This window comes from Lynx rufus, unplaced genomic scaffold, assembly GCF_022079265.1.
Source record: "Lynx rufus isolate CCGP_SWC_20201006 ecotype Redwood Valley unplaced genomic scaffold, mLynRuf1.p SCAF_3, whole genome shotgun sequence".
NCBI classification, from domain to species: domain Eukaryota; kingdom Metazoa; phylum Chordata; class Mammalia; order Carnivora; family Felidae; genus Lynx; species Lynx rufus.
This window is the reverse complement of record NW_025814845.1, coordinates 144,226,045-144,247,575: the sequence shown is the minus strand read 5'-3', so window position 1 is coordinate 144,247,575 and position 21,531 is coordinate 144,226,045. Positions and strand designations below refer to the sequence as shown.

General features: G+C 41.1%; 1 protein-coding gene across 3 annotated transcripts in view; it reads left to right on the top strand.

The window, feature by feature from the left end:
• MFAP3L (microfibril associated protein 3 like) overlaps positions 1-21,531 on the top strand; it is a 70,185-nt gene that overhangs the window by 25,111 nt on the left and 23,543 nt on the right. The window contains exons 3-4 of one of the 3 annotated variants that reach the window (XM_047090670.1): positions 12,248-13,080; positions 19,668-20,754. In XM_047090670.1, the coding sequence (XP_046946626.1) occupies positions 12,248-13,080; positions 19,668-19,700 (866 nt within the window). In that variant the 3' untranslated portion in view covers positions 19,701-20,754. Of the gene's footprint in view, positions 1-12,247; positions 18,040-19,667; positions 20,755-21,531 lie in introns of those variants that run through there. The other 2 variants (XM_047090671.1, XM_047090669.1) reach the window with 2 other exon arrangements.

Here is a 21,531-nt window from a genome sequence, read left to right as displayed (position 1 = left end):
CATGTGGCAATAGGGGAATGCTTAGTTTTTAATGAGTGCGTTTCTGGCCAAAAAATGTGAATCACCTACATAAGCACTGAGCCTGCTTCAGGAAAGACTTCGGCCAGAGAGAGGATTGACTGGGTCATTGTGAATAACTACACTTCTTGTTTTAGGTGTGAGAAGTACTTGTCTGAAAACCCAAGCCTGAGCTAATTGACCTGAAGGAGTTAATGTACTTTCTAAAGCATTTACTGTGTGAAGTAGGGGTGGGGGAGTAAAAAGATCATTGTTCTGAAGTAGCAGCTTACTAGTTTCTGTCACCTTTCATTCATGTTGTACTTCCCATCCACAGCCCTTTAAGCAATGAATAATCCACAGAGAGTTTCTGCTCCAAGAAAACCTACGTTTTTAATCTCTTTCCTTCATTTTATCTCACTCTGGAAAAGAATGGAAGCTAATACCTTATGTCTCCTTAGGAGCTGAGCAAATGGAGTTTTCTTGCCATTACATACTTGTGGCTCACTGCTGTGTCCCTCATGGTTAAGGCCACTAGCAGTCCAACTACCTGGGATCTGGGGTTTCATTGTTGCACTCTCACATTGCTTTGAATTAACCATTCAGGGATGTACAACATGACAAAGCTTCCTCCCTCCAGTGAAAATACCATATGTTACATGTATGTCTGTCTGTTTAATTTGGTAGAGTGGACCTCTATCCCCACCGAGTAAAATTTTGAGGCCATAGAATTTTTAAATTGGAAGGGACTTAGAGACAGTGTAATCCAAATCTCTTCTTCCACCCACGTTTTCCCGAAGTCCCACTATTAATGGCTGTGACTAGAACCTTCACTAGTGACAGTGAGAAGAAGAGACACCACCACCCCAAGCCCACAGTTGGTTTCCATCCCTACCATTCCTTCCTCACAGACTCCAAGTCAAAAGCAAGTGATCCCACACTTGTGAAGGGGGCAGTAACCATGGTAACATATACACACTCAAGTCTCCGTACTCCATCAGATCCTTCTGCGAGCTGGGCCGCCGCGGGGAATAACAAGGGAACTGAATTGAGGGGAACAAGGACTCCAGACCTGAATCTACCTTTCACATGGACACTGAAGCACGGGTCATCACTGGTACCAAGGAGCTGGGGCACTAAACCCCTGAGTCCTAGAGAGGGAGACACTGTGGGAACCACAGTGCTGGGGCCTGAATTTCAGTTACCACATTTTGATTGCAGTCCTAAAGTAGGGCCTTTCTGCTTCAGAGAGATCACATGTTGCCTCAGTTGAAAAGGTCGTTCTAACTATTAACGTGGGCTTGGCAAGCACACTCTGTACCTGCCTTCTCGATCTGTGTCTTAGGAGGCTGGACTAGATGGAAGCCACATGGCTCGATTTCCTTTTGTTCTGTGGCACTCAGGTGGTCCATAGTAGCAGGCTGCAGAAGCCCAGAACCCCAGAACCAGGGGAAGCCAGCAAAAGCCTTTGTGGCACAGAGAACTGCTCCATCAGAACCCAGCATTTGTATTGTGTTTGCAGCCAGCAGTCTTGCTGATAAATCAGTTAGCCGTTTTCAAATCTCATAAGGAAGATGCACTGCAGATTTTTAAGAAGAACTCATATGATACTAGTACTTGATGTTCCAGCTCAGCCTTTGTACTGCAGTGCATAATAATAGTGATTCCAGAATGTCAGGAACACAGGGCAATACACAAAACACTGTACCTCACAACCAAGCAAGACATAAGGAATAGCAGAAATGACACTCCTCGTCATGAAATATTAGAACTTCAGTGTTCAAATGGCCTATCAGAGGACGCATAATTCTTTAACTCTTTCTTTCTGATGGGGAAAATGCCCATATTATAACCATGGACAAAATTTCAGTTGTCAGGCTAATAGTCTAGAAGTTTAAATGGAGCAGTGTTTCATTATAACTCAACAAAGAGGTGATTGAATGAATATAGTATGAAAAATGATGCTAATATCCCAGAACATTACCTAGATACAATAGACTACTGTTAAAACCAAACTAAAAAAACTAATGTAATTTTCATTAACAATCCCAACCATTGATTAAGCCCTCGTATACCAAGTTACAGATACCATTTCTGATGCTTACAGTAAGCATGACGGGTAGATATTATTAATCCTCATGTATACAGATGAGGGACCAAGTGAACAGAGAGGATATTACACGGCCAGAGTGTGGACAAGCTAGTATTTATTCTCCCTCTGTGTCCAACCAGCATCTGCTCACTCTTTGGGTCTTGCTAGGTGAAAAATGTTGAAGAGCATCCAACCCAGACTGAGCGAATGAGAGAAGCTTTCCTGGATGGAAAATGCATGGTAATCACCCACATCAGTTTCAGTGTCAGGATATGTGCTGTCACGTGTATATGTGACACACACACACAAAGCATCAAAATCACCTGGTGACTCGATCTAGGAGCACATCACCATTCATTGTGTGATTAGGAAGGACCAACTTCATTTCTCGTTTATGCTGACAAAGTGAGAGAGCTATTATTCATGCCAGCCCTGCCGGTCCTGGAAAGAGTGGGGCTACTGCCCGTCACTGGTGGGAGCGTCAACTGCTTCACTGCCCTTCCCTGCTGCTTATTCCTTCAAGTCCAGAGGATCGAGACAGGCTAATGTGTAATCTGTCTCTGGAGGAGGACTTTTCTTTTTCTGGCCATTCACCAAAGGACATGTTTTGGGGGTAGTCCACCACCCATATTACAGAAGTAGCTCAGAATTCCAATAACATGCATAACCACAAATGACCACAAAGTCCTTTTGCTTGAGGTGAGTAGAAATAAACAGTTGTCAGAAAGTATTATGAAAAAAGTGCCAGTTATTTCAGGTACTAATTAGCCAGTGTATTTTTGCCATGGCTTCATACTCTGACTTTAAGCCATTTAAATGCACATTAGCACCTTTGATGATAAATAATGAGCATTTCAGGAAAGTCAGCAGCAGAGGCCTTGCCAAACACCCTCTGCCTTGTTAGCGATTAAGTTTGAAATTCTTCTTCCAACTTAGGTTTGAGACTTCCGTGGATTGGTTCTCCACACCCTTACAGCATTCTTCCACCAAAAATAACTAAAGACTGTCTTTTAAAGTAAAACATGCACAGAGTAAATGGAGCCAAAGTGCACAAAGTTCCCAATTGTCACCTCTGCTACTTTAGCGTTGTGGAATTCATTATTACAGGTTTTGGTTTGTTTGTTTTCGTTTTTAAGAGAAAGAGCACTCACATGTGCACACCAGTAGTGGAGGGGCAGAGAGAGAGGGAGAGAGAATCTCAAGCAGGCTCCACGCTCAGCTCGAAGCTCCATGGTTGGTGGGGCGGGGGGAGGGGAGGCACGATCTCATGACAGTGAGATCATGAACTGAGCTGAAATCAAGAGTTGGTCACTCATCCCCCTGAGCCACCCAGGAGCCCCATAAGTTTTGCCTTTATTTATTTATTTGCATTCATCTCCACTTTTCACATTTTTGGAATAGACTATAAAATGCCTGTTCACTACTTCTGCAAGGGACAACAGCCTGTGCCAGCCCTGTTTTCAGACTAGTTAGTATATGACCTCCTTACTTAATGCACGTCTAAGAAGGGTCAGTTCCCATGGTAAATATAAATCATCCTTTACCTCTGAGATCAGCGTGAAGTAGTGCATTAACTACCGAAAATATGCTGAATTCTTCTTTTAGTAGATTAAATATCTGAGATGAAAAATCAACTTACCAAAGGCATGAAATAAAATTAGTGTAATTAGGAATACATTACTGGAAATCCCACAATAGCCTTTCCTTGAGTAAGTGCCTTAACTCCTCTGAGCCGCAGTTTTTGTAAGATAGAGAAAATCCTTTTTTACTAGCAGGTGGGGCTGAGTGTCTTGAATAAACTATTGTGTATTAAACATTTTGCACAGTGACCTGGAACATGTCCAGCTGTCAGTAAATGGCAACTGCTGCTATTGTTATTGGTAATATCGCCCTATATTTTGGCAGCCATAGATTCCAAGTGCCTAAATCTCTATTTCATAATCTAGTGTGTTTTGAAAAGACAGGAAATAATTTCCTGGGTAACTTCTTATTCTCTATCTCAATCTCTCAACCTTAAAAACATTGAATTAATATAAAAAAATTTATAGCCCTTCAAAGTTATTTGAAATTTCAGGCTGCCTGGGCAGCTCAGTCAGTTAAGCATCTGTTGATTTCGGTCAGGTCATGATCTCACGGTTTTCAGGTTTGAGCCCCGTGTCAGCACAGAGCCTGCTTGGGATTTTTTTCTCTCCCTCTCTGTGTGCCCTTCCCCTACTTGTGCTCATTCACTCGCTCTCAAAATAAATAAATAAACTTAAAAAAAAAAAGTTATTTGAAATTTCAAAACAATGTTGAGACTGCCTTGGCAGCAAGTTTGGAATCCTTTCCTTCATCAGAGGCTTCCCCTTGCCCCACCATCACTCTTGAGTACACAGGACCTGTTGATATCCAACATGCTTCTATCTCTGAATAAGCAGTGAGCGTATGTGGACATTACTAAATGTGTTATACACAAGATGAACTTTACGTCTGCCTAACTCAGTGGTTCTTGGCGGGAGCCTGTGTTCCACCCAGAGGACATTTGGCAAAGTCTGGAGATATATTTTGGTTGTCATAACCTGGCGGAGGAGGGAAAGGAAGTGGGGGAAATTATGCTACTGGCATCTACTAGGTAAAAGGAAGGAATGCTGCGACACATCCTTCAATGCACAAGATAAACCCCTACAAAGAATTACTCGGCACAAAATGTCAATGGTGTCAAAGCTCAGGGACCCTGATCTAACCCAAAGAAGCACTCCTCTGCTAACTAAAGAATCATTCCAAAGTAGATCTTGAGGTCAGTTGTTTGAACCCATTATGTATTCTTTCATAAAAGTAGTTTAAGTTATTATGGCTCATTTTCCAAATTGATCCATGTCAAGGGCCAACCTGATAACTAACCACCATTTATAGTTTTTCTTGGATGAGTTATGCTCCATTTGGGATATGAACTCAGAGTGCTATAGTCTTAGCTGTGAAAAGACCCTTCTGGATCCACCTCAGATAAGGATGACAGCTGAAATTCCCAAAATGGAAGTCATTTATATGAACCCAGCGTAGGGTGCCCTTGTCTTGGAAAACCACCTGTAGCTGTTCTCAGAAAAGACTTGCTAGCCTGCTTGGAATTACTTGGCACTAAAAATTAAGATCACCAGATCCAGTTAGCTGGAGGGTCATATGTTTCCTTTGCCAGGAAGTGAAAAGACAGTAGGTAATCTTTTCAGATATTATTTATACTTTTAAGCATAGCGTAACTCCAGGCTGTGAACAGCATAGCCTTCCACCCCCACCTTCCTGAGCTGAAAGCTGAACTAAGCCTGTATTATCCCAGGCCACCTTTACTCCACATGATGTGTAGGAACTAGCTTGTTAGAGCTGGCCTGGTAGCCTCTGAAGAGGTCTCTTGGGAGGATTGGGGGAGTGGTGCATAAGAGCCCTTACGGCTTGCAGTGTTTATAACCCGAGTCTGCAGTGGCTTCACGGAGCCGTCATCTACTGCAGAAGCCTGTAACAGGTGCAGCCATGCAGTGCTAAATTTGTTTTCAATTATGTTTTGTAAAAAGGCATGGATCCTTTCTCTTCAGTGGTCTGTTTTTCACATATTGGAGGATAAGTACCACATTTATAGACACCTACACACACATGCATCTAGTTCTGATTTGAAGACTCGATTCGATGCGATATTCAGGTGAATCTTGTACTTCATTTATGTTTACCTAAACATTTATTGGAACTCTTACCACATGAATTTTTTTAATTTATTTTAACTTTTTAAAATGTTTATTTTTGAGAGAGAGAGAGCAGGGTAGGGGCAGAAAGAGAGGGAGACACAGAATCTGAAGCCTCCAGGCTCCAGGCTCTGAGCTGTCAGCACAGAAGTCGAACGCTTAACCGACATGAAAATTTTTAAAGTTGGCTTCAAGAAAATAATGTATTGGGGCACCTGGGTGGCTCAGTCTGTTAAGCGTTGACTCTTGATTTCAGCTCAGGTCATGATCTCGCGGTTCGTGGGTTCAAGTCCCATATTGGACCCTGCACTGAGCCTGCTTGGGATTCTGTCTCTCTCTGCCCCTCCCTCACTTACTCTCTCTCTCAAAAGAAATAAATAAACTTAAAAAAAAAAAAGAAAAGAAAAGAACCTACTTGTTTTGGCCAGTTGAAATCTCCTCCTTAAAAACCATAGGTATGTAAAGCTCAAGAGCCTAAGTACCTCACTGGGATTTTGAACAGAGTTTTAATCTTTTCATGCCACTCACTGGGGACATAGACAAACCATACATCACCTTATTTACACATTCACAGAAAGGTATCTCCAAAGAAAAAAGAAATCCTTATCTTCGAATAAGTAATTTGGGGGAAATTCTAAGAGCTTCGTATTTGGGCATAATTTTAATTTCTAATGCTCCATGATCCTCAGGAAAAGCTGGAGAAATTTAGGATTGTAGTAGACATGGTGTTTGAAGGAAGCTGTAATTATAGTATCTTTGTAGGTTGTGTTCTCACTTTCCTTATGATTCTTTAGTTCCAGAATGTATCAATGCTGTTCATTTCTATACAGCAGTAATGTGGTCAGAAGTCGTTTGCATGAGCCATAGTTCTGATCTAGTGCCATACACTGGCTACACACTGAGCCACAGTGACTCCCATCATATGACTGTAGCCATATGAGGCTGCTGATCTGCTTCTCTCATTACTGGACAGGGTCTACCTGACCCTGACACTGTCCTATTGACATGACATTGTAGTGTCTGGAGCAACTTCCTCTTCCATGTGTGTGTGCCCCACAGTGAGCACGGTGGTACCAGGTCAGCCACCTTCCTGGCTTGGGACCAAGGTTATGGCTTCTCCCAGAGAATGTTGGCAGGAGGGGAAAGTTCTGGAACCATGTCCCTGTAGAAAAACTATCCTGAAAAGGAGATTTTTCTCATTACCTTGATTTTCTTATATTCGTTAATATTTTTGCAGTCAATTTAGGCTTGTCTGATTTGAGAAATTTCAAGAAGTCTACAAGTAGGTCATAGACTACATTCATTTTGAATTTTGACAGATGCCTCCATATCAACCTTCCAAAGGTTTTACCAACCTCCCCACTGCCACGTGTGTAAGCATCCCTTACCCTGTTCTCTCAGCAACATAATATATAATCAGTGTCTTCCCTCTTTTTCTGGCACTCTGAAAGGTTGCAAGTTATGTTTTGGGGGGCGCCTGAGCAGCTCAGTCAGATAAGCATCTGACTTTGGCTCAGGTCATGATCTCATGGTTCGTGAGTTCAAGCCCTGAGTCAGGCTCTATGCTGACAACACAGAGCCTGCTTGGGATTCTCTGTCTCCCTCCCTCTACTCCTCCCCTGCTCACACTGTCTCTCTCTCTCTCAAAAATAAACTCTTAAAAAAGTTATGCTTTTTATAGTTAGACACTATTCATATTTCTTTTTTTCTATGATTTATCCATTCATATCCTTTCCCCATTTTTTCTTTTGAGTTATTTGTCTTGATTTATAGGAGTTTTTTTTTTATGTTTTATACCTAGTAAGCATTTGTCTGTCAAATATTCATAATTTTCTCCCACTCTGTCATTTGCTTTTACTTTTACTTAGTATGACATATTTTATAGTGTAAAAATTTTAATTGTGGAGAAATCTAATCTATTATTGTTTTCCTTTATAGTTTCTGGGATTCTTGAAATGCCTAAAAAGACTTCTTATCCCTAGTTTGTAAAAATGTTTTTATATCCTCTATTAACTTTATGCTTTTTAAAAATATTTTTTAATGTTTATTTATTTTGAGAGAGAGAGCATGTAAGCAGGGGAGGGGCAGAGAGAGAGAATCCCAAGCAGGAACTGTGAGATCATGACCTGAGCCAATATCAAGAGTCTGACACTTAACCAAGTGAGCCATCCAGGCACCCTAATTTTATACTTTTAATTTACATTTAGATCTTCAGAATACTTGGAATTTATTTTTATGTATCACATCAAATAGGAACATAACTTCATTTTCATTTTTCTTTTAAATGAATGGTCAGTTATCCCAGTATTCTTTCCCTGCTGATTTAAAATATCTTCCTTATTTTTAAAATTCCCATGCTTACCGGCATCTGCTTCTGGACTTTCTGATTTTCTTCACTGGTTTAGTCAGGGGTCAGAGAAGTTTTCTCAGGTAGCGAGGTGACAGCGAGGTGGTGTCTGAACTGGGCTAAGAAGGGGTGAGGCAAGGCTTGGAGGCGGGAGGGAGGAGAGCTTTCCAGGCAGAGAGGAAACCTGTGGGAAGGTCCTATGGCAGCTGTAAGAAATGAAATAAGGCCTGTTTGTCAGGGGGAAGTCCTGTAGGGTGAGGGGTTCCTGTTCTCCCACAGGATAAATACAAAGCTCTTGAACATTCTGGCCCTGCATTCCTCTCCGGCCCTGTCCCCACCCTAGCCCTTCTTGGTTTTGGACATAGTTTGTCAGCTGCAGCAGCACAGCCTGGGTTCCCTCTATTGCTCCTATGCCACCTGCACCACCCAGCCCGCCCTCATCCTGGCCCGGTTCCCCAAGCCTCTCCAAGAAGCTGGTGCTCCCACCCCACTGCCCTGGGCCGGCACTTTGCCAAGTGAGCCACGGTCCTTTGTTGCCGTCTGCGTCCCTCCTTGGGCCGGATGGTTTTCTCAGTCGGGGATCCTGTCTAACTCATCTTTGTATTCGTACAGTCGAGCGTGGAACCTGCTGCAAACGCAATTTACTCAATAATGTTTGTTGACTAAACACTTGAATGAGATTAAAAAAAGATCACTGCCCTTCTAAAAATGTCAGCTTGTGTGTGTGTGTGTGTGTGTGTGTGTGTGTGTGCAGCATAAAATACACACTGCAGTACAGCTAAGAAATAACATCTGTTAGCTTTTCTCTTTGCAAAGGAGAGACTGTCACCACACTACTTCTGCTCCCACGTGGGAGGTTTTCATGTGCGATTCTTGTGCCTGGAGTTTCTCGGGGAGACTGTGACAGATTCCTGGGCAAACTCTAGCAGCCCTTCTCCTACTGCATGTGTCAGTATTTTAGGGTGAAGCCTTCAGGTGAGGGTCACCTTACAGGACCAGAGTGGATGACGGGAGGTGGAGGAAGGGCTTTCGAAGGGTTACAATCTGAGCAAGGCACAGGGCATGTATTAGTGAATAACTGTCAAGGGCATTAGGGAAATGTTTTACACGTAATCTTTGGTAATATATTCAGAAAGTCACGGTTTAACATCCGCCTCTTTATTTCCTCCAGAATCGTTGCATGTAGATCTGACTCGGCATCAGCTGCCGACATTTTAGGTTTTTATCTGTGCTAAAGTGATGCAGCTTAGTGAAAATTCAGCACAACTTTGACATGCCCAGTTACCATCTAAAATACACGAGGACAGCACTGTATACGCACTTCATGAAGAGCACTGATGGTTTCCTATGACAGTCATTGTGGGTGTTCTTGTTTTCTTAAGTAAAGTTAAAGCTAAAGCCAGGACCCTTCCAGAATGAGTCTCAGGGCAAGATATTTGTAGACTGAGGCGAATGGTAACGTGCAAGACAGAAAACGTTCTCAAGATGATCCCAGCTGGATGGGTTCTATATGGAAATTCTTCGTGAGCCTGGGTGCAGAGCTGATGTGGGAGGACCACAAAGTGCAATCTATGCCATCTTCGTTGTTTTCAGGGCTGCATCTGGTGGTAGAACACACAGAAATCTTTATTTTTCACTAACCAGTGGTCAAGCTGAGACTGAGAGGAAATATGTAGAGTCTTAGTATCAGCCTTTAAAAAAGAAGTGATACAGATTTACATCACCTTTGAGGTGATAACCTTAGCTCCTGTGACATTATAGTCTTTGGAAGGGGTGTGTGTGTGTGTGTGTATGTGTGTGTGTATGTGTGTGCGCGCACGCATACATGTGTGTGTCTGTTGGCTACCAAAGACTTGCTTTGTGACCCATAACAGAATACAGTGATCACTAAAATTATTATTTAGGTGTGAAGAGAAGCTGTTCATAATACCATCAGATACCTGCCTTCTTAGTTTAGTGCTCTTTTCTGCTCTTCTGCTACTCCCAGGTTCAGACTACTTTGGAGGTAATTCCTCCATAAAAGGAATGGCCATGGAAGGTTAGGAGTTGAACAATTTGACCCTTACCACTCCCCATATAAATAACCTCACCTCACCTTCTTCCATCCTAGTTCCTGTTATATTTTCCAACAAAAGAAAGAAGGTAAATTTGAGAAACTCCTACAAGTATAGTCTGTAATTTTCTGGAACCAAATACCTTCCATATCCGTAATAAGTTTCCAGTCAACTCGAGTTTGCCTATGCCCGCTGTAGTCCACCTTTATGAAACATGCACATGTTAAAAATATAAATTGATAATACATTGATTCCCTTGCCCCAGATTATTTCTACATTTGGACAAACCTGCAGCTGAAGTATCAAAATCCACGTTCGGGGAATGAAGGGAGTGGAAGGCCTGCCCAATCTAAATGAGAGAAGATCTCACAGACTGGGTGCTTAGGTTTGTCGGTTGACACACATTCACAAGAAACCAAAAATTCACTAGATTTTCCAAACCAGTGTTTTCTACTCTTGGGGAAAAGATACTGGCCGAATTGTTAGAAAAGGGTTACTCGGGGACACTAGGAACCACTCTTCACAGATGTTCTTTCAGAAAGAGTAATAGGACAGCACCTACAAGAGGCATCCTGCCAGATCCAGCGTGCCTAGCAGGTAGGAGGGGCCGCAGGTCCCCAGAAGGCGCCTCACTGCTCCACCCTAGCTTCCTTAAGGATGTTCCTAGGAGTAGAAGATGCTGGAATGAAGAAGGCCCTCTCTTGCTTCAGTCCATAGTGCCCTGAGACTGTAGTCACTTACGTGTTCACAAGTTTAAAAGGGGGGAGGAGGGGAAGAAGTTGCTTATTGCTTTTGGGAAATACCAGATTTTTAAATAGAATTAGAAGTCACTGCCAGAAGGAGAAGAAACAAGTGAAAATACAATTCGATAGTAGGTACTTAAAAGGAAAACTACATGTTGAACTGCTCCATCTCTCAGGAGAGGCTCCTCTAGTTGGCTTGTGGAGCCAGAGTGCTTTTATGGAGAAATATCTCCCTGTCTGCTCCTCACAGCTCCCAAGAGAACTGTCCTGGACCCTTCCATCTCTATAGGACAGTATAGGGAGGTGGTAGGCTTTCAGAAAGCCTCAGACCCAGGACCTAGAAGCCAAACCTCTAATGACCTGTGGGTACAGAGGCAGACAAAGAATGAATCCCAATGAAAGAGTTTCCCCTGATTCAGAACTTCATCCCTGGGGCAACACTAGCTCCTTTCCAGGCCAGAGAAGGAAATAGAACTGCACTTATCAACATGCATTCTCCATTATGTGAGGCTTATTTTCGACTTGATGGGTCTATAATTTATTTGCAAGGCTAAAACATTAAATTGGTATTAATTCATACCCAGCCTCTGAATGTTCACATTGTTGGCTTGTAACTTTTAAGTACTATAAACAATTCATCATAAATTCTCAAAATTAATGACATGTTATGCTTGAATTAACTGAGGTCATACAAGGATAACTTCAACCTCAAATTATGAGAAACCCAGGTAAACAATTATAATTTAATTGGCTTACTCCAGACTTTATGTTGATCCTAAAATACTTTATATTCTTAGAAGCATTAAACTCCCTCAATGAACATATATATATTCAATAGCGTCATACTCGTGGGCAGGTTAGAAAACCAGATGCTATGTTTAAGGAATTCTTTAATAAGAGCGCAGTATTTTCCAGATTGTTTATTTTTCCTACTTTTCACTAGGCTGTAGAATTACATAGCATGGTTTGGGGGTTCAGAGTATAGCCTTTCGACCCTGAGTTCATCTGCTCTCCCACTTCTTCCAAACTGGTGACCTTGGGAAGGTGGGCTAATCTACCCGTGCCTTAGTTTCTTCATCCTGTGAAATGGAGCCGGTATGAGTACCAACCTCACAGAGTCGTTGTGGAGATGAAAAGCATTAACGCACGTCACCGTGTCACTGGCTGGCACGTAGTAATTGTTCACTGTCGGTATCAGTAGTAGTAGCAGTGGCGGCAGTAGATGTTTTTAGTAATGTGAGAGTTTGTAGACACTTTAATATGACCTGTGTGTCCTCGGTTGAATTTTCCCCCCTTCCTTCCCGCAGGAAAATGGCAGATGCATGACAGTGGCCTCCTGAACATCACCAAGGTGTCTTTTTCAGACCGAGGTAAATACACATGTGTTGCTTCTAACATCCATGGCACTGTGAACAACACGGTGACCCTGAGAGTCATCTTTACCTCTGGAGACATGGGCGTCTACTACATGGTCGTCTGCCTTGTGGCCTTCACCGTTGTCATGGTCCTCAATATCACCCGCCTGTGCATGATGAGCAGTCACCTGAAGAAGACCGAGAAAGCCATCAATGAGTTCTTTAGGACAGAAGGCGCAGAGAAGCTGCAAAAGGCATTTGAGATTGCCAAGCGGATCCCCATCATCACCTCAGCCAAAACTCTAGAGCTTGCCAAAGTCACCCAGTTCAAAACCATGGAGTTTGCACGCTATATCGAAGAGCTTGCCAGGAGTGTGCCTCTGCCTCCCCTCATTATGAACTGCAGGACCATCATGGAGGAAATCATGGAGGTGGTCGGGCTTGAGGAGCAGGGGCAGAATTTTGTGCGGCACACTCCAGAAGGCCAGGAGGCCTCAGACAGGGATGAGGTTTACACAATCCCAAACTCCCTGAAGAGAAGTGACTCCCCCACTGCTGACTCGGATGCCTCATCGCTGCACGAGCAGCCTCAGCAAATTGCCATCAAGGTGTCTGTGCACCCACAGTCCAAAAAAGATCACGTGGATGACCAAGACGGTGTGCAGTTTGAGGTCAAAGATGAAGAGGAGACAGAACCGTCAGCCGACCATTCCCCGGAAACTGCAGAGCCTTCCACAGATGTAACATCCACAGAGCTAACGTCTGAAGAGTCAACGCCTATTGAGGTATTAGATAGAGTCCTGCCACCAGCTCACCTGGAAACTTCAGAGCCAGCAGTGGCACAGGACAGAAACACCTGCATTATTTATGAAAGCCATGTCTAATATCAACCATGAAAAGCTATGCATATCAAGAAAATCAGGGGCTGCTCCTTGTAGTGCAGATGTAGTACGCACTCGCCGCTAAGCCTTACCAGGAGACTCTCATCCCTTAGGTAGGAGTGACGCCATTTTAAAAGGGGAAACACCTGAGTGCAGTTTATGACATGACTGGAATTTCCCCCACAGTAAAGGATGTGAGAAACATCAGGGTGCAGAATTGGTAATACTGGACGGAAGGTGTCTGTCCATGCGATACGAATTTTAGAGGCTCTTCTCTGCCAAATAACCTTAATGGGTGATGCCCTTTTGTCAAAGAGAATATTACTATAAGATATTCTGAGTTCAAGAGCCCTGTCCAATGCACACTGCATTGCTTTTCCTTTAAAAAAAAATATAGGTCTGCTACAATAGCAAATGCACGTACATGGGTTTGTTGCACTTTCTTCTCAGTTTTATTCCTTTCACTGTTCCTTTATAATGGAGTAGTTGTTGTTACATTAATACTAATTGCTCTTTCCGGTTTGGTCCTCTTTGCCACTTTGTCCTTATTTTCCCCCTAGAATACTTACCTCAGAGGCTTTGGTATCAGTCACTGGTGCCAGGGTTGATACCTACAAGTCACCTGTAATGTTCCCGAGTAGTTACTAGGCTCATTATTTTTGTCACTACCCAGGCCTATGTTCATACATCACTTTTTTTGTTTCCAACGAAGCTGCTATTGTGAAACTGAGAAAAATTTTGCCCAGGAATAGCACTTTATTAGCCAAAAACAAATGTGTTTACCTGTCCGATTCTGAGAGCCTTTTGGTGGAGGGAAATTATAAAAGGTCAAATATACCTGTATTACCCATGAAACCTGCTCTCTATGTGTAACATCATCTTACAAACAAAAACTGATTATCTGGAAAATGTATTGCTTCTGAAGACAGCAGCATATGATGAATCCCTGTAGGTTGTAGAATATTGACTTCCCAGAAGGGCTTGGAGGGCCATATGCCTTCGAGTGACTCAAACACTTAATTCAGGGCAGCAAAATAAAGATCTGTGAAGTTGTGTAACCAGGTCCGCTTTGTGAACCACGTAGCTAACTTGTTGGTCTTGAAGGGGAGAGTGAAAGGTTGGAGTAATGACCTAGGGAACTGTGTCATCAAATTTCACGCCAAATTATTGAATTATTTTTTAGTCTCACAAGAAAGCAGTAATATGTGAGGCTGAATGATGTTATGGAAAGGAGAAAAAGTCAGTCTATGCAAAGGTCAACACCTTACCTGACTGTGCCAATAACTAGCTGCCTGGCTTTGGGCAGGTATGGGTCTCAGCTTCCTTATCTGTCAGAGGGGGCAAGACTAGATAGGCTCTGAGCACCATTTAAATGGTCTCACTCTCTCACAGAACCACATCAATATCATCGTGCTTGCTGTCTTTCCAGTTAACAGATTTTCACTTTCATCTCTGGGTTCAGCTAACATTTTTTATGCTGCCTTACTTACTCAAGGAAGATCAGTTTTAAATAATCATAGCATTTTAAGCAAGTTGTGGATCTTCTCTCCCAAAACATCATTAGGACCACTTCTGTAGTGTAAATTTAACCATAGTGAGAATGAGTGGTATTTCATTGTCACTTAGAAGCAGGGGGAGTAACCTTAAAGTTGTTGTAGGGGTCATGGCCACATCAAGTGATGGGGTCGTGTTGAAGGTTACATGGGCCACGTTGGTACTGAGGGAGCAGACCCAGATGTTTAGTCCTCACTCTGTCACTATCTAGTAAGTGATCCCGAACAACTCCCTTCCCTTCTCTGGGGCTTAATCTTTTCCATCTGAAGAATATGGGGGTTGTGCTTGATGAGTCACAAGGTCCCTTCTAGCTCAGACATGTATTGTTTTACAGAGTTTGTAATCTCCCAAGATAGGTCCCTGCTGCAAGAGACAAACAACATTGGGAGCCAAAATGGGTACAGGAGATTGGATGCTTTTTGCTGTCCAAAATTTTACAACAAATGTATTTGGCTGTGCAGCTGAGGGCAGTGGGTTTGGCTTTAGGGGTAGCCTGAAGGGCTTCTTTATTCATAGACAACCAGTGTGGAAGGCAATCTAACAAGACATGGAGTTTGGTTAGACAAACTTGTCCAGGAATGAACTGCTGGCATCTAGTTAGAAGGGTCTTGGCTGGGGGGAGGGGGGGGGTCACATAAAGCAACTAGTAGTACAGCAGTCAAGAGAAAGCATGACTCCTACATGGGCTCTCTGGATTAGGATTTTATGTATTTGGGTTGCAGAACACCTTTATCTCCAACTCTAAGAATATAAACATTTTCCACTTGCTATGGAGGCCAGCAAATTCTTACTACGGATCTATATGCCCAAAACAACAACTGAAATTTAAGCTCATTTTGTGATATTGTGTGAACTTTTTTGCATTGTGTTCAGTTATTCCACCCAAACCCATGTGCAGATTTCCACATGGAAAGGCATCAGTTCTATCTAGACATTGATAAGAAATAAAAACTTTAAAATCAGCAGATTTTTAATGAAGCAGGAGCAGGAATTTATGACCAAAGAATGTTCCAGATTGGTCTTAGCTTCTTAAGACTGGGGAGATTATTATTATTATTATTATTATATAGATTTTTCCAAACTTTTCCCCTCTTAGGGCATCAAAAAGCTCTTGATAGAATCATAGCCAACCTAAAAGGAGGTTGGTTTACAATGAAGATTTCTCCTTCCAGAAATTCTACACTCTTCCTATCCATCCTACATCTTCTTCGTGAAATGAGAAAGGCTCTCTCCTTCTAGAATATAAAATGTAGAAGACCTTGTGACTTTCAGCTGATTTTTCAAAGATAAACTGCTCAGCTTCATAGAAATTCATAGACGTATGGCTGTATGTGTGTGTCCTTGTGTGCACGCATGAGCGTCAGGCTGTTTGGGGCAGTTTTAAAAGCTTAACGCTAAATCCCAAGCTACGTCCTTTGGGTCTTATGTAGTCATTCTCAACATCAGTCTCTGGTTTCTGAGTCATATTTCTAGCAACTTCTTTCCTTGAAATTCTGAAAATGATTCAGATACGTGTGCATATTTAATTCACTTAGATGATCTGTAAACTTGGATGGTATTTATTCTAAATGGAAAAAAACACAATTTTATACTGAAAATCTATGTAATTTATAATGGTTTTGTTTTATATATTATATTTTCATATCTTTAGGGCACATCTACTGTTCTCATCTTTTTGTATATCATACTCAGCAAAAAGAAATACTAATACTTGACTAAAATCTCTAGGAACCAAATGTGATGTATAACGTTATAGAAATTGCTCTAAAAATAGCTGAATGTTCTCACCATCCCAAGCATTATGGTGCCATTACATCCAGAATGAGTTGTCTCAGATGTTTATGAGCATTCCTTTTTTCAAAACTAAGGCTAAAAGGTCTTGACATCCCACACAATGGATTCTGGAATCTCCTTCCTATCTTTATCTTTTTTATTGTTTGTTTCATTTTTAACTGTAGAAGTCTGTGTTGTTCAAGCTTGCCTTTGAAGGGCAAATGTGAGATAAGAAAGCAATTTGATGAAAAGACTGAATTGAACTCTGGCTATGTAAATTATTTAGTGGACTGCTGACATGTTTTAAGTCTAATGCTTAGATTGTTATTTATTGGTGATCTAGGGTCTGCTCAGCTCTTTAGCACACGAAGTAAATGTAAGGCACAAGAATATTTGCATGTTTTGAACAAGCACTCTCTCAGTGTAGTGCAGCCAACACAGATCTGCTTACCTGCAAAAACACCCATCCCAGCCATTGGAGAAACAGTTTGGGAGAGGCAAATCAGCCACTTTTTATTCGTAGATTGAAATCCAGTGTTGTTATCAGTGCTAACTCTTAAATGGCAGCCCCTGAGGTTCTGTTAACAGGGGATTTCCTGTCAGTGTTTCATTTGGTAAGAAAATGGAGCATTTAACTTATCTTTCAGATACTGTATTTTATATTCGGCACAGTTCAGCTACTGTTCTGTACCTATTTCACAGATCCTTTTGGCATTCCGTTAAGATTATAATCCCTGTTTCTACTCTTGCTTTTTAAGCTAATTTACTGGTACTCTTTAAACCTACCAAATCTCATTGTATGTTCACACACATCTTTTGAGCACCTGACATCTTCAAGACACTAGCCATTTTTACATTCACCTATTCATTTAAAAATCCCTCAGTAGATAACAAAATTCATTTTCCTAATGACTTTTTTAGGGTTTCTACAGTGATTAATCAGGTCTGGATTAAACAAATCAATGGTGGGGGATTGGAAATCAAAACAATTGTTTAATACGTTTTCCAAAGGACTGAGTGCGTGTCTGTTATACAAGAAAATATCATATGAGGGTGGTAATGATCTTTGAGATAGTTTAGAGATATCATTTTGAAGGGGGCTAATATTTAGAAGACCACAATCAAAATTGAAGCTCTCAGAGAATGTAAAAATAGAAAACAAATAGTTCTAAGAATATTCTGGCATAAATTGATTTTATTTAATCAGTAATAAAAGCCTTCAGATGTATCTGTCAGACACCATAGAGCTGCTTACAGTGAGTTAGGGTCAAAGACGATGTTTGCTTGCACTTACGTTTGGCTTGCTATATCTCTAGTTCTGGATGTCCTTTGTTAAAATTGGAAAATAAGATGAAAAACTTTATCTGGGCAGAAATGTCAAACTGGTGGATTTGTGAACTATAAATGTTCACTTTTTAAAAATAATTTAAAGATATAAACAAATGGCATTTAAGTTGATGTTATAGTAGCAAAACAAAACACCATGTGCTCCATCCTGTGTTTTGACCATTGCTTTAATAAAGGATTTGCGCAGGAGTGTGGATTTTGTGTCATGTCCCACCTGAAGGGCATGTGATTGTGGCATGTGATTTATTCTTTCCAATGATAGGAAATTCCGTTACTCATTCTTTTTTTTTTCTTTGTTTTTATTTTAACTTGTTTTATTTTTTTAAATTTACATCCAAATTAGTTAGCATATAGCGCAATAATGATTTCAGGAGTAGATTCCTTAGTGCCCCTTACCCATTTAGCCCATCCCCCCTCCCACAGCCCCTCTAGTAACCCTCAGTTTGTTCTCCATATTTATGAGTCTCTTCTGTTTTTGTCCCCCTCCCTGTTTTTATATTATTTTTGTTTCCCTTCCCTTAGGTTCATCTGTTTTGTCTCTTAAAGTCCTCATATGAGTGAAGTCATATGATTTTTATCTTTCTCTAATTTCACTTAGCATAATACCCTCCAGTTCTATCCACATAGTTGCAAATTGCAAGGTTTCATTCTTTTTGATTGCTGAGTAATACTCTATTATATATATACACCACATCTTCTATATACATTCATCCATTGATGGACATTTGGGCTCTTTCCATACTTTGGCTACTGTTGATAGTGCTGCTATAAACATGGGGGTACATGTGTCCCTAAGAAACAGCACACCTGTGTCCCTTGGATAAATGCCTAGTAGTGCAATTGCTGGGTCGTAGGGTAGTTCTATTTTTAGTTTTTTGAGGAACCTCCATACTGTTTTCCAGAGTGGCTGCACCAGCTTGCATTCCCAACCAATTCTTTTCCCTACCTTTTGCATCCATGACGTATCTTGGGAGAAAAGGAAAAATCAAATAATTTTTTTTTAACGTCTATTCATTCTTGAGACAGAGAGAGACAGAGCATGAACGGGGGAGGGGCAGAGAGAGAGGGAGACACAGAATCAGAAGCAGCCTCCAGGCTCTGAGCCATCAGCCCAGAGCCCGACGCGGGGCTCGAACTCACGGACCGCGAGATCGTGACCTGAGTTGAAGTCGGACGTTTAACCGACCGAGCCACCCAGGTGCCCCGCAAATAATTTTTTTTTAACTACAAACTTTATCCAAATTCAGAAACCTTAACTCCATCCTAACAAACTTTATAGCAATGTATTTTTATCTGTTTCAGGAAATGATTTTTAACATGTAATATAAAGCATACTCTGGAGAATCCAAAAAAACCAGGAAACTCACATACCCAGAACATTCCACAGAAGGTATAAGTAATAGATCTGCATAGACAATACCAAATCCAGGCCAAATTCAAAAAATGCTAAGTAGGTCCCTTTGACAATCAGCTTCAAAAACGGAATCCCTCTCAGATGAGATATGGGACACGTAAGCAAAACCAGATGGGACTACCAGATAGGAAAGCAAGACAAAAAGGGCAGAAACTAATTTACTGTAGACTAAAGAGACAAAATAACTTGAGTTTTCCAATAAATTATACATGTAACTTAACATCCACAGGTTCTTCCAAGCAAAACAAAAAACCATACTGAGTACTATGCTGGCATTAATGGAAAAATTAACAATCATATCATTATGAAAGAGAAAATAGGAAAGTTTCATGCTAACCAGGTAATTTTCACTGACGCCTATTTTCAGACCCAGAACAAATAGTTGCTAAATTTTTTTTTGCAGGTTTTGGAATGCCATGTTCTGCATGGGCCTTAATCAAAAGAGCTGTATACGGATTAATATTAATCTGCATGATTTTCAAAGAAGCCTACCGTCACAGAGTTGGAAAATCAATGTGAAGTTATCTAATTTATGTATCTTCTACAATGTGCCTACATGTAGTAGTTCAGCTCTGCTTGAAAATCTCTGACAAACGGGGAACTCGTTCCTCATGTAGCAGCATATTCCATCCTGGCTGGGTCTTAAGCACGGAGGCAAGAATTTTAAAAGTGCTACCACACTGGTCCTTGAGCTCCCTGAAGCCAAAAGTGTGAGTTAGTCCTGCCACAATAAAATTGTCTTTTTAGTGTCAACACAAAACTAAAATTGTAAATATATTCATATAAAAGGATTGCAAAAATGCGGGATGCTCCTGATATGGCTAATTAACATGCCATGTGGCACACACCCTTTTGAGTGAATGGTTTCTGCCAGTGGGGGGGTGTTAGAGGCAGAATTCAGGTGAATCAGGTGCTCGCCTTCCCAGCCCCTGAGATGTCCTAAGGCTACAGCTCACTGAATAAAGGGTGGTTCGGCAGCGAGAAAAAAAGCAAATCAACCAGCAGATGAATTGCCTCATTATATTAGTATACTTTTGAAAGACTATTAGAACAACTGAAAGAAGTGTATATATACGTTATTTTCAAAAAGCAAATCTCTACCAGTGGAGTGGGTTTTCTTACAATTATTCATGTTTTAAGATTCATTATGGAATAGGAGTCCCAGTAAATTATGCAAAAAAAAAAAAATCACTCTAGCAAAATTAGAGGACTTTTTGTTCAATGCAGATGCTCTATAACATTCTACTTCCTGAAGTTCTCCATGATTCCTATGAAGCTGATGTGTTAATAGAGACCCCTGAAGCGATTGGCACCTCTGGTTTTAGGTCTGATTGATTATAATGTCTACTGATGTCACACACTTCTTCCACTTAGGCATATGGCAAGGTGAACAAAGTTCCCCAAAGCTTTAAGAAAAGTCCTTTTTTTTTTAACTAGGATTTTATTTATTTATTTTTAAGTTTATTTGAGAGACACAGAGACCGCGAGAGTGGGGGAGGGGCAGAGAGAGAGAAAAGAGAGAGAGAATCCCAAGCCAGTCTCGAACCCATGAAACTGTGAGATCATGACCTGAGCCGAAACCAAGAGTTGAACACTTAACCAACTGAGCCACCCACGTGCCCCAAGAAGATTCCTAATTCTAACCATCAAGGTTTTTACACCAAAGGCAAAAATGACAAGTGTGTCTGGACAAAGAGGTAGGACTCTCTGTCTTAGCTCTACAGATGGTCCCTATTGTTGGGTGATGTTTCCCACGCTCCTCCCTGTTGGCATTACCTCAGCTGTTCTACCAGAGGACGAAGTTACTATGCTTGAAGTAAAATGCTGTATTACAGAACAAATAGAGTCCATGAAAAAAAGCATCTACCATGAGGTAGACACTTATCAGTTTAACATAAAAGAAGTAAATTTCAATGCCGGTTATGTTTGAAATTATTTTAAAACTGAAACATTACACAAATTATGACTTGGCATTGTATTTGTAGAAATGTCTTCATCTGAAGAAGAGATTTGAAAGTGTTAACACCTTCAAAAATTGCAGAGGATTTAAATACATTCTATTTGTAGGAAATACGAAAAATGACAGCTGATGTGGAGCATCTGTGATCATTAATTTTTTTAATGTGCTGATTATAATGTTCCTAATTTTTTGGTCATCACAATAATTACTGTGATTGATGATACTTCTGAAACCCTGCCAGATCTTGAAAAAGAAAAGTTTAACCCCAAATTAAAAATATATATGTATTATTCTTGTATCATGTTAA